This window comes from Lynx canadensis, chromosome D2, assembly GCF_007474595.2.
Source record: "Lynx canadensis isolate LIC74 chromosome D2, mLynCan4.pri.v2, whole genome shotgun sequence".
Taxonomy (NCBI): Eukaryota; Metazoa; Chordata; class Mammalia; order Carnivora; family Felidae; genus Lynx; species Lynx canadensis.
Genome location: NC_044313.2, coordinates 72253168 through 72266195, shown reverse-complemented (window position 1 = coordinate 72266195; position 13028 = coordinate 72253168). Strand labels below are relative to the sequence as shown.

The following is a 13028-nucleotide window of genomic DNA, read 5'->3' as shown; positions in this document are numbered from 1 at the left end:
GGGTGCAGACAGAAACGTGTTACTGGATCACCCAGCATCACCCAGATCCAGAAAAACAGAACACGTTTGGAACTGAACACTGGAAGGGGGGGGGGGGGTCTACTGACAGCATCACCGAAGCTCTGGAGCCAAGATACATCCTTCTTACAGCTTTGTTGCTCTGAGGCCAGATGGGATCTCCTACAACGAAGAAGGCCCTGCTCATGTAAGGCCAGCAGCCAGCAGGGCAAGGCTGGTAACTGTGTGCTCAGGGTGCACGTCATGGAGATGTTTCTGAGTGACATCCCCGAGGTGAGGTTGCGCTGCTCAGCTGCCTCATGAGCAGGGCACAGATTTCTATCAACATCTCGAGCACCACCTCCCAGGCAGGTACCCATGGGAGAGAAGATGCAGGTGAGGGGGTCACTGGGCATCAGTTGTCATGCAGGGTCTTTTTCTCTTCTAGAATTCTCACTACAAAAAAAGCGTTTTAATGTTTATTTTGGAGAGAGAGAGAGAGAGAGAGAGAGAGAGAGCGCGCACAAGCGAGGGAGGGGCAGAGAGAAAGGGAGACACAGAATCTGAAACAGGCTCCAGGCTCTGAGCTGTCAGCACAGAGCCCGACGCGGAGCTCGAACTCCCGAGCTGTGAGATCACGACCTGAGCCGAAGTTGGATGCTTAACCGACGGAGCCACCCAGGCGCCCCTCTCTTCTAGAATTCTTAAGTGTTCTGTGTGTATCACTTACATGTTGCCGTAATGGTTTCTATAAAGGAGTCCTTACATATTATCTGCATAGTCGAGAGCTTTCCTTGATACATTAAAGCATAAAGATTGCAACCAGCTAGGATTTTTATTGATGTCAGCTTGTAAATTTAAAAAACTCTCTGATTAATTTGCCAGCATCTGTTCATCTGGGGCTTCTGTGTTCACGATCTGGGCTTTCGCACTAGGTGACTACGAATCACAAAATAACTTCCTTTACAAATCATATTCTTCATTCTTTGTCCACCTCCGGAGAAACGCTTACAGACATTTTAGACATCTGGTATCATTCCAATGCAAAGGGTAGAAACATTTATTGTAGAATATGACAGTAACTCACTCTTAAGTGTATTATTTCCCTTATTTTATTGTAGCAACTCTCGATTCTTCAGTATAAAGAGAAATCAAAAGGAAAAGTATCTACAATCTTGGGTTAAGAAGTATGCTGAGATCTGGTGACCTAAACCCTCTATGTACAAGATATAAACATATTTGGACTTGTTTGTACACAGTTAATGGCAACCTATTCATTATAAATAGTAGTTTTAAGTTAGATTCTACAAAAATAATGATCTTGGATGGGCACATGCAGACTGGTACACATAAACTTATTTATAAAACACATCTCTATGCCTCTCTCTCTCTCTCTTTTTTTTCCTTTTAAATATAAATGTTCTATTTAGCCATCAGCTAAAACAATTTAAATGCAAATCCCCAAATCCCCAATTAAAAATATAAAATCCACTTCTCTCCACCGCAGCACACTTCTTCAAGTATTCTTTACCCATTAGCAAAGTCTAGGTAATTTTGTCCCATGGGAATCATAGGTACACATCCCATTTCTTCGGATATTAGTCCTCCAGAGTAAAAGCTTCCTTTGTTCTGTTATTTTGGGGGGGGTTTTTGTGTGTTTGTTTTTTGTTTTTGTTTTTTGTTTTTTTGTAAATATTTTGGACAGTAGGTATTTGTTAAAATACTTATCTTGGTGTCTACGTTCTCATACAAATAAACAAGACAAAGGGTCTCGCTCACTGCCCTCACCCGGCTGCTCCCGGACAACACGGCAAAGCCCTTAGTTGCCTGCGGGGCCGTCGGGGTGGGCAGAGGATTGAGGGCCCACGAAAGGCTCGTTCTGCTTCCGGTCCTCCTTCGGGCCGGCTGCCTGGTCTGCGATGGACGAGAAGGACAGCTGGTCGTGCTCTATGATGTGCACTCGATCCTCGTCCTTGTCCTTCTTCACGTAGAACATTTTCCTGAATTTTTTCAGCTCGTGGAGTTCGCAGAAGGTTTCCAGAACTACCAGCATGGCAATGAGGCCAAGCAGAAGGTAACCTGAGTGAGAAAAAAAAAAAAAAGACAGTGTCTCAGTGGGATCGAGTCACGGATGAATCAAGGGACGCCACGGAAAGCGTGTGCGTGAAATCAAGTCATTGCCGCTTTCCGAATTTCTAGGAACGTTCTGAGGTCTGTGGCTCCAAGACGGGTTACCCACAGGAAAATGAAGAATGACTTACCCTTGTGCAAACGTGGGATGCTCAGGATCCCAGGGTGTAATTTTGGAGGAAACAAAAAGATGGGGTTGGCCTGGCATCGTTAAAGGGAAGTAGCATCCTGCAATGGCCGCCACACAAGGGTAACGTGCCGGGGGAGGGCTCTCCACCTCGGCCTCATAATCAGCGGCTCTCGGAAAGCCAGTGACACACGTCAGAAGACTTTTTGATGGTCATGAGTGCTCAGAACAGAGGCTGACACTTTCTTAAGCACTCAATACTCGTGTCAGTATTTCCACTACCGAATAAGAAGTGCAGCGAGAGAAGTAAGCTAACTGAAAATCCTTCCAGGAATGGATGCAGACGGGGAACAGGTCTTGGCGTGTGGCGATTTGCACCTGACCGGGATCCAGCTGCCCACTAAGCTGTCCATTGTGGGACAGTTATTTTGGGGCCACACGGACCACACTCACCGGTTGACTCTACCAGCTTCTTACTCCGAAATAAAAGATAACCCGTTGATTCAGGTTGAGTGGTGTTCTTTGAATTCGGTGAGGGGAAAATGGTGCTTTTAACTCAGTTCCTACACATTTAAAATCGGTTTCCAGAAAAAAAAAAAAAAATTCCATCACGGAAAGGAACAGGAAAGTGGAAATGAAAACTAAAAATAACAAAAATTCCAATTTCATGGCCTAGTGGTAAAATGCTTGAGGACTGTCAGAAAACAAATGAGCGGGCTAGAAGGAGCGGCATAGTGGGAACGAGGAGGCGGACTATCTCAAGAATGCACGGAGATGTGGTTCTAGCATCTTTAGAATTTGGCTATTAAGTTTTGATGACAGCATGGTATATTTTAGAAATAGCAATGACATTGTTGAACTCATTGACAATTCCCCTCCTTTCCCTTTATCTAGTGTTTAGTGAAGCCTTGATCAAGCACTGGCAAAAATATCCATGGGGTTTCAGGTAAACACTGTGGGATTCTACCCTATCCACAACCCAATATGCCTCTGGAATATTCTTTTGCTCCGGTCAGCACATATGCTATGTAGACAGCTCCAGAAAACCCGGTTCATATTGTTACGAGTGTGAAGATGATCCGAAAGGATTTAGCGTCATGTGAAAAACTGAGGCGTGCGACAGTTGGGCGGAATTTATGAGAAGACTATAAACCCAAGAGAAAAGTAGAGCTAGCAAACACAATCTCAGAAACACTCAACTTCTCGGAGTCATAAACAAACTAAATTTTAGTATATGTGCTGCCGAAGCGAGCACATAAACAAACTAAATTAAAACAAGGAGGTAATATTTTACCTGATGGGTGGAAAAAAAAAAAAAGTTGAGATAATGTTTACCAGCGGTACCACGTGCAACAAGACCCTCCCTAATGCTACGGGTCTATACCACCCTGTGAGAGTGGAAACCGTTACGCCCACATAATTCTGGGGACGGTCTGAGCTCATAATGCCATTCGGAAAGCACCGGGTCACTGTGTTCTGTGAGTCACAGGACAGGCATATTCACTTTGGGCCGTCAATCCCACTTCTTGGAAAGACAGCAAAGTAGAAAAAGTGAAACGTACAAAAATATTTACTGTAGTGTTATTTATAATGCCCCCATGGCACGGTTAGATTATGGTATAGCCAGGGACGGAACATTATGTGGACATTGAAAATAATTACGGTAACTGGAGGAAATACGAAATCATCCTTGTAACCACTTGGTGAATATTTATGGAACTCGTATGGTAGCCAGGCATTGTTCAAAGCATTGGGGTTTGTGAGGGAAGTCTCTGTCCTGGGGGAGCCCGTGGTTTAATGGAGATGTGAAAATATACATAATTCAACGAAGCATGTTGTCAGGTTAAGACTACAAGACAGGGCCAGGACAGAGCATCTATTAAGATTTCCTAGGAGACATGACATGAGTCAAGTCTTGAAAAAATCTTGAGACAGCAGAAATGCAAACTGTTATACATCAAGATGCAAAAGATAGGAAAGGAACACACAAAAATTAAGAATTTCTAAGTTCTTCATATCATACTGAATTTTAAGTTCTTACTCATTTACCTTGGGAGAAAGAGAATGTGCAGAGGGAGAGTAGAGACAGAGGGGGACAGAGGATCCGAAGCCTGCTCTGTGCCGACAACAGACAGCCTGACGCAGGGCTCGAACTCACGAACCGTGAGATCATGACCTGAGCCGGTCAGACGCTTAACCGACAGAGCCACTCAGGTGCCCTTCCATATCATACCGAATTTTAAAAAACTGTTTAAAAATTGTAAACCACTGGCTATCCGAATTTAAGATCTTCCTGGTAAATTGAAGAACACGATCGATTACTAATGGGCTACATTGTAGCCCTAGTTTTCTGGAACTTAAAACATTTGATAAAAATAGCAACTTCTCTTTTTTTAATTAAAAGTTGGTAATCCAGGGGCGCCTGGGTGGCTTGGTCGGTTAAACGTCCGACTTCGGCTCAGGTCACGATCTCACGGTCCGTGAGTTCGAGCCCCGCGTCGGGCTCTGTGCTGACAGCTCAGAGCCTGGAGCCTGTTTCGGATTCTGTGTCTTCCTCTCTCTCTGCCCCTCCCCTGTTCATGCTCTGTCTCTCTCTGTCTCAAAAATAAATAAACGTTAAAAAAAAAATTAAAAAAAAAAAAGTTGGTAATCCAGTATATTTTGTGTGGTGCATTTTTACGCTGTAATTTATAATGTTATTAGTAAGAAATTGATCAGTCATGTTATTAGTAAGAAACTGATCAGCAGTTTTAAGTACCTGGGAAAAAAGTAAGATTTTTGCATAAAGAGTTTGCAGATTTATCAGTGAAAAAGAGATCAGGGCTTTTATGAACGACTCCTCATTGGTAGGTGAGGAGGGGTGTGGGAATAGCAAAAGAGGCCAAGGAAGTAGAGTTCGGGAGCCTGGCTACTCACATGTGATCCCAATCTTATAGAGCTCTCTGAATTTTTGATTGTAGCCTTCTCCAGGAACGTAATCCCCTAGGCCGATGGTGCTCAGGGAAATAAAACAAAAATAAAACGACTCCAGAAAGTTCCAGTCATCCTCCAGGATGGAGAACACGGCCGCCGGGATGAAGAAGAAGCAGGACACGGTGACAAACCCGAGGAGAACGGCGTGGACGATGGCCACCACCTGCTTGGAGAAGCCCCAGCGGACATGGAAGTAGAGGACAGGCCTGCGGGTGACATGGATGGTGACACGCTGGACCACTGCCGTCAGGAACAGGAGGGTGAACGGGATGCCGATGACCGAGTAGATGATGCAGAAGGCCTTACCTCCATCTGACAAGGGCACAGTGTGGCCATAACCTGCAAGGAAGAGGGAGCCGGAAAACACATCTGTAAATGACAAGTGCCTGCCACCCCCACCCCTGCCCCCTCAAACCTAGGCAAAGAATCAGTCTTCAGGTCTCATACTTTTTTTTTTTAATGTTTATTTATTTTTGAGAGAGAGAGAGAGAGAACACAAGCAGAGGAGGGGCAGAGAGAGGGAGACACAGAACCTGAAGCAGGCTCCAGGCTCTGAGCCATCAGCACAGAGCCCGATGCGGGGCTTGAATCACGAACCATGAGATCATGACCTGAGCTGAAGTTGGACACTTAACCGACTGAGCCGCCCAGGCGCCCCAAAGGGTCTGATACTTTAAAAGCTCCATCAGAATTTTTACTGCAGTAAAATTCAACAGAGGATGCTATTGCCCTTGATAAAACCTGACCAGCTCTTTCCAACACATCCGAGTCTGGTTTTGAATTTGCTGTCAGGCTGGAATAGACAGAGGTTCTGTGTGAGAAGGGGCTGATGCCCATTGTCCTAGACCAGCAGGGAAAACACACGAGATATGCCCCTCCACCCCTGCCTACCAGGATCCTCATTAGTATCCAAACACCAGTCTACACTTGCATCCAAAACAGACTGCTCACAGAACTAGAGTTCTAACAGGGACGGCTGAACTATGGGCAGGCAAAGAAGACTCCATGAAGATAAAGACATCACAAAAGAAAAAATTAAGATTTAAGCACACCAAGCCACAGGATGGAACATTTCTTTTAAAATATTTTGCTCCATTATCTGGCTAAATGGCATATTCAGAAACTGTAAACTTTTTAAAAAAATTTTTTAACGTTTATTTATTTTTGAGAGAGAGACAGAGATAGAGAGCAAGGTGGGGAGGAGCAGAGAGAGAGGGAGACAGAATCCCAAGCAGGCTCCGTACCCTCAGCGCAGAGCCTGATGCAGGGCTCGAACCCACAATCCGTGAGATCACGACCTGAGCCAAAACCAAGAGTCGGATGCTTAACCGACTGAGCCACCCACGCCCCCAACTGTAACCTTTTTTAGCCTTTACTCCCTCTTTGTTATTTCTGAAGGTTCCAAGATGCCATAAGTTCCCTTAAACAAACATTAAAGAAAAAAGCACATTAGGGCCAATGGTCAAAACAGAGGTCTGTTTGGCTTTCCACTAGGTTTGAATCATGCCCAAATTAAGCCATTCAAAAGACTCTTCGTCCAACAAATGCTGGCAAGAGAGAATCCAGGGGGCTGAGGCTCTGTGTACTATTTTTTTTGTTTGTTTTAAAAAAAAATTTTTTTAATGTTTACTTATTTTTGAGACAGAGAGACAAAGTGTGAGAAGGGGAAGGGCAGAGAGTGAGGGAGCCACAGAAATCTGAAGCAGGCTCCAGGCTCTGAGCTGTCAGCACAGAGCTTGACATGGGGCTCGAAACCGTGAACGGCGAGATCGTGACCTCAGCCGAAGTCCGACACTCAACTGACTGAGCCACTCTGGTGCCCCTCTGTGTCCTATTTTTAAAATTTCAGGAGCACTTCATCCTGAAAGGCCTAACAGGCCCCAACAAGTCAGTTCAGGAAAAAGCCAACAAAACGCAGTTTTGGGGGCTCCTGGGTGGCTCAGTCGGTTGAGCGTCCGACTTTGGCTCAGGTCATGATCTCACAGGTCATGAGTTTGAGCTCCATGTCAGGCTCTGTGCTGACAGCTCCGAGCCTGGAACCTGCTTCGGATTCTGTGTCTCCCTCGCTCTCGGCCCCTCCCCCGCTCATGCTCTCTCTGTCAAAAATAAATTAACATTAAAAAAAATTTTTTTTAAACGCAGTTTTTTGTGGAGCTGCGTTCTGAAGAAACCTCATATGTGTGGTCACGACCGAAAAGTTCTTTCAAACCCTGATTTCTAAAACGTATCCCCCTTAAAAATAAACAACTCTGAAAACCCTTCGGCTCTAGATGCCGCGATTCCCTGCTCTGTGGCACCTGCTGGGGTAGGGCCCAGGTATGGGTGATGCAAGCTTTCCCGGTTCTGCCCCCGCACGATGTCAACACAACCGTCAGGAGGTTATCTGCTGGCCCAGAAGGCATTCCGGTTATGAATGCGCCGCAGGGAGTCCCAGAAACCTGCTGAAATTGTTTGCAGTGGGTCCACCCACCTGTCCATTTTTCTGTGACGACATTCTGGAATCTTAGATTCTCAAAAGCGTTAGGAACAGTCGTTCTGAGTGAGCCTCAGGGCCCAGAGCCGTGTGGCCTTTGCACACCCGACTGCTCCCGGCGTGGCGTGCTGGGTCGGGGCGCGGTAGAGAGGGAAGGGGACAGGTGGAGGCATCCGGGGAAGAGCAGGAAAGATGGGGCCAGCGTGCCAAATGATGTTCACGCCACAGAAGGAAGCAGGAGGAAGTGACTGTTTACTCTCAGGACTGAGCAAAGCTGCCACACGACGGGAGACCGGGGCCAGTAACCGCCACGAGAGAAGCGAGGCATCGGGAGGGGTGTTCCCGTGCTCAGAGATCTCTTGGAAAGGCCATCTTACTCAACCGTAACAAAGCCCCTGGAAAGTGATGGCAGGCTTGGTTCTGGGCCTGTGCAAGTGCTAGGAGACCGAGGAGCCCGACAGAGATGCCAGGGAGGGCGTCCACCGTGGCAGGGATTTTGTGGAGGAGATGGAAGGCGGCGCACATCAGCGGGACTCGCCCAAAGCCCTTAAGTCCATGACTGTATTATGGGTCGTGGTAGTGTTTTCAAAAAGTATCTGTTCTGCAGATAGTAGAACACATCAGTTTCCTGTAGCCCACCTGTCCTGTGCCATCTGCTCTAACACAGTACCTGATTTCGCTGCTAGTAGGGAACAAAAGTGAACAAATGTCTAGTTTTAAAATATGTTAGGGTGTGATTTTCACTTCCAAATGACAACAGCTCTTTTCATTAGAACGTTAACTGACTCTCCATTTCCTAAAACATTATCCCCGAGCAACGGAGATCATCATTGCGAGACTCTACATCTCTCTCCGCAGTAAATGCGTGTTTGTGCCAGCAATCTGTTTCCGCTAAGAGATTTAAAATCAGCAGCATGTAGATTGCTTACTGAAAGCCCGTTTCTTCTCCTGGTGTTTACATAAATAATTTTTTGTTAATGGAAGACGAACTGTTAAATTTGCACTTCATTGGTATTCTCTATGCTTTCGGTACAGGCCATATTGGAGAATCCATTGCACAGCAATTCTTTGGCAATAGCCAGCTTAATGCATCACATGGAAACCAACCTTCAGTGCTACTGAATTTTAATGAAGTGGTGAATAGTCTACTCAAGTTCAGTCAACTGAACCCCCCAGATAAATCATAAAACAAAGTTCATATTTAAAAATCTCATAATTATATTCAAATCCATTATAAACTATGAAGAATGTAGCAAAATTTTAATAAACCTCACATATTTGGTGTTCTTTAAATTTTCTGAGGCTATTCACGTACTTTTGGGCATCGTAGGAGTGTATGTATAATGGAGGGGGGAGAGTCCCACATATGATAGTGTCCTAGTAAATATGGCTTCCCGTTTGGCCACTCTTACTGTGACAGCCGTCACGCTGTGCTAGCTAACATCCAATCTGGGGCTATGCCATGCTGGATCTGGGCCTTCTGGTTTTTCTGGTATTTAAGTCCTCCCGAATGGAGTACAAGACAGAGAACCTTTGTGGGCTCCTGTTCAGTTCATTACAGCAAGTCACCGTGAGGCAACTTCCTCCCACCTATCAGATGTGTTTGGGAGAGGTACGGCTTACTGCTACCTCTTGTGACCCTGCACAGAGAATAAATATTGTCATTTACTCACATTCTTTAGTATGATGTCGTACAACACTTACATTTTCCATCAAGTTAGTTTGATACCTGCTTAAAAAAAAATCTACAAAAGAAGAAACTCAACTTCTGAAATCCACCCCAGTAGAGATACTGAAATAAATTACAGTGTTTCCTCTCCTCTAAAACAAGTATTCATTTGCAGTCCTGGCTTTCGCTTATTGGCTAATCTCTTTCCCAGTAGACTGTGAGCCCCTGATGGGGAAATCAGGTCCTTTTCTACTATGAAGCTCTCCAGGTTCCCCAACCACAGAGCCATCCAGTCCACCGAGAGCAATTAACACTTGGGGTTGTAAGTGACTTCAAATTTGGGAGGGCCAGAAATTCACTAAGTGGCAACAAACAGGCTTCTGGTCACGTTGGCTTTGCTTGAAGTAAATTTTTGCTCCACAGTGTCAGTAAGTGGTTGACTTCTAGATACCTTGCACACAATAGGTCTTCATAGTTCATTGCTTTACAGCAATGTTTTCCAAAGATTCGCACGGGGATAAACTCTGTTCATCCCTTCCATCCATGTAGCTACAGGGCAGGGAATGCACAGCTTCTGTTACTTTGCTTATAACTGAAGTTGCTTACAAGGGAGAGAAGACTCCAGGGGAATCTAAACAGACTTGAAGAGAAATATCGGCAAAACCTGTTAGTGGGCTACATTCACTTCATGCGATGAAGGAGGCACGGATGGTAAGAGGGAACAGAAGTGAGAAGTCACTGGCAGTGCAAATGGCCATGCTTTTCTTGTTTATGTTTAGGAGCCCGTTCTTTTAGTATCTTTCGGATGCTTCTTGTTGATTCTACTCAATCACAGATGGTTTCTTGCTAACGTCCCAAGAGAGAGAGGCAGCGGTGTTCCTAGTTAGGACACTGCTCTGATCCTTTACCTTGGCGTGACCATTCTGAGAGATGGGCTGTATCAACACACTGCATTTAAAAACTACAGGATCCGGGGCGCCTGGGTGGCGCAGTCGGTTAAGCATCCGACTTCAGCCAGGTCACGATCTCGCGGTCCGGGAGTTCGAGCCCCACGTCAGGCTCTGGGCTGATGGCTCAGAGCCTGGAGCCTGTTTCCGATTCTGTGTCTCCCTCTCTCTCTGCCCCTCCCCCGTTCATGCTCTGTCTCTCTCTGTCCCAAAAATAAATAAACGTTGAAAAAAAAAATTTAAAAACTACAGGATCCTAGCAAATGGCCTGAATGTCATAGGTGGGAGCACCGTGCACGTTTTGCAATGTGAGTTTCAACCCAAAATGGCAGCACCGTGGAAGAGCAGTTAGAAATGGTAACGAGAGCAAAGGGGCCCCTGCCACATATCCATCAGCCTACGGAGACTGAGGTGCTAGAAAGGATGTAGGTGAGCTCAAAATCTCCAACAGGGCCACTTGCCTTGTGTGTGTCTGAGTGTATGCAGAATTGCAAATTGCATGACAAGATTCAAATCCAAGAGTCATTATACACAGTTTACAGACGAGAACCTTTGAGTTTCTGAGAGCTTAGACAACTTATTCGAAGTAAAAAAAAAAAAAAAAAAGATAAGTAGAGCCCACAATCTTTCCATTTGTATCATCCATTTTGATACAAAGGTCAATGATGCCTCTAAAGCCAACTCAAGTCCTAACGTTATTTCTCAGGAGCTCGTGGTGACCAAGAGGCAGTGTTGGCCATCACCGCAAAAGGGCGCCATGTCTGGCCTGTGGCTCCATGGGGCTGCCTATGAGAAAATGAGCCTCAGGATAGGGCAGGAGGAAGGGAAACGGTGATCAGCAGGGACAAAGGACAGCACAGCGAGGTGACGGGGGAACGCGGAGCCTGGGTAATACTGCAGGTATCAGGGGCAGGTCGGCACAAAACCTATAAGGGCCATGGAGTGTGAGCACAAGCCAGGTGAGCCCCATGTTCTCGAATTCCAGTGGACCACCTGGGTAAATGGCAGGGTCATCAGTGGAGAAATGGAGAAGAGGACTGAGAAAATGAGAGAAAAACACGAAATCAGAACAAGTTAGGGGCGACCTTGGAAAGCAGAGTGTCTGCAGCAATAACTAGTATCAGGGATAGAAGCACAGAAAAAGGTTCACTAAAATTCTTATCTTCCCATTCCACTGTTAAGCATGTCGATAACCTGTGTGGAATCCCTGTCTGTAAACAAACATATACCTGCAGAGACACCGGTTAAATAAGACAGGCTGTCCAGTGGCCCAGAGGATTGGTTATAGTCCCAAGAATGTATAATATATAGAGAGAGAGTATTTATAATATACATATCAGGTAATAGTTTAAGTAAAAATGATCACTTACTCAATGCATAAGTACATTTTCGTTGTGAAAGTTTCAAAAAAAATGACAGTGAAGGCGAAGTCTCCTTGGCCAAAGCTCCAGGTCAAAAGCAGCTTCGTTAGGGTACTCCGGTCCTTGGTAAGAGCAGCACACAGTGGTGAGTTGTGATCTTGTGATCACCAACATTCCCTTCTCGCCTTGTGTGCTACTCACGTTTCCAGCTCAGAAGAAAGCTTATTAGCAGAAACCTAAGAATAAATTCTACACTGCACGAAGAATCTACCAGCTCCCAGCAGAGGCCATTCCTGGGGGTTGACACACCCAGTTCCTAGGTGGTGCTGGCATAACCTAACTCCTTTTCTGGCACGGGTATGCAGGGACTGGGACTTCTGGGTGAGAACTGGCTTCCCTCGGGCCCTTTCACCTGGGCTCACTTTTATATGTGTCTGGTTTTTTGTTTACTTGGCTGATGATACTACCATTTTTTCCCTCTTGGCATCCTAGAGTCAACATATAATCTGTTCACATATAAACAACTCCGTTTGGTTTTTGATGATTCTGATTGAATATGCAGTTTTTCACAGTTTTCTACCTGTTATTACCCAACCGCAAAATAGTTAATTTTCTCATTGTATTTTAGTTTTTTTTGATGTTTATTCATTTTTGAGAGAGAGAGAAAGACAGAGCACAAGCGGGGGAGGAGCAAAGAGAGGGAAACACAGAATCGGAAGCAGTTCCAGGCTCTGAGCCATCAGCACAGAGCCCAACGCGGGACTTGAACTCACGAACCGTGAGATCATGACCTGAGCCAAAGTCGGATGCTGAACCGACTGAGCCACCCACGCACCCCATTAAATTTTCTCATTTTAAACTTTAAGTAGTTTGGCCAACTTAGGAATTCCTGTTATGGATGCTTTCTTTCTGAAGCATCACCAGTTTCCTGGGACTCTAAAACATTTTACCCCCTCCAAACTAATAATCCTAATACCTGACTCTCCTTGATCCTTACTGTTTCACTGCTATACATTCTCCCGAGCACTGTTTGACTATTTAGTTTTGCGATGTCTTACATAACCTTTTAAGCTCTCGATTTCAAATTACAATGATTCTTTGATGTGTTTCTTTTTTTCCTATTTCTAGAACTGTTTCTCCCTCATTTTTAAAGGCCTGTGTCCCTGTCATGTCTTCTCTCACACTGCCCTCTGCATAATTCTCACAAGCCTGGCTTCATAAAACTGTAGTTAGGAGACAGAAGTGAGCGTGCTCCATAACATTTTCAAACGACCCATCCTCTTTCCGGCCACTGCTGATGAGCAGGTAAGCACCTGGTGGACAGCCCGGCTTCCGATCCACCATCTTCCCT

The 13028-nt window shown here is 45.4% G+C and overlaps 1 protein-coding gene across 1 annotated transcript in view; it reads right to left on the bottom strand.

The window, feature by feature from the left end:
* Window positions 1-1432: 1432 nt before the first annotated feature.
* Window positions 1433-13028, bottom strand: part of KCNK1 (potassium two pore domain channel subfamily K member 1) — a 54170-nt gene continuing 42574 nt past the window's right edge. Inside the window, exons 2-3 of the mRNA XM_030334908.1 lie at window positions 5171-5566; window positions 1433-2076 (exon numbers count right to left, since the gene is read on the bottom strand). Coding sequence (XP_030190768.1) covers window positions 1817-2076; window positions 5171-5566 — 656 coding nt within the window. The 3' untranslated portion in view covers window positions 1433-1816. The remainder of the gene's footprint in view (window positions 2077-5170; window positions 5567-13028) is intronic.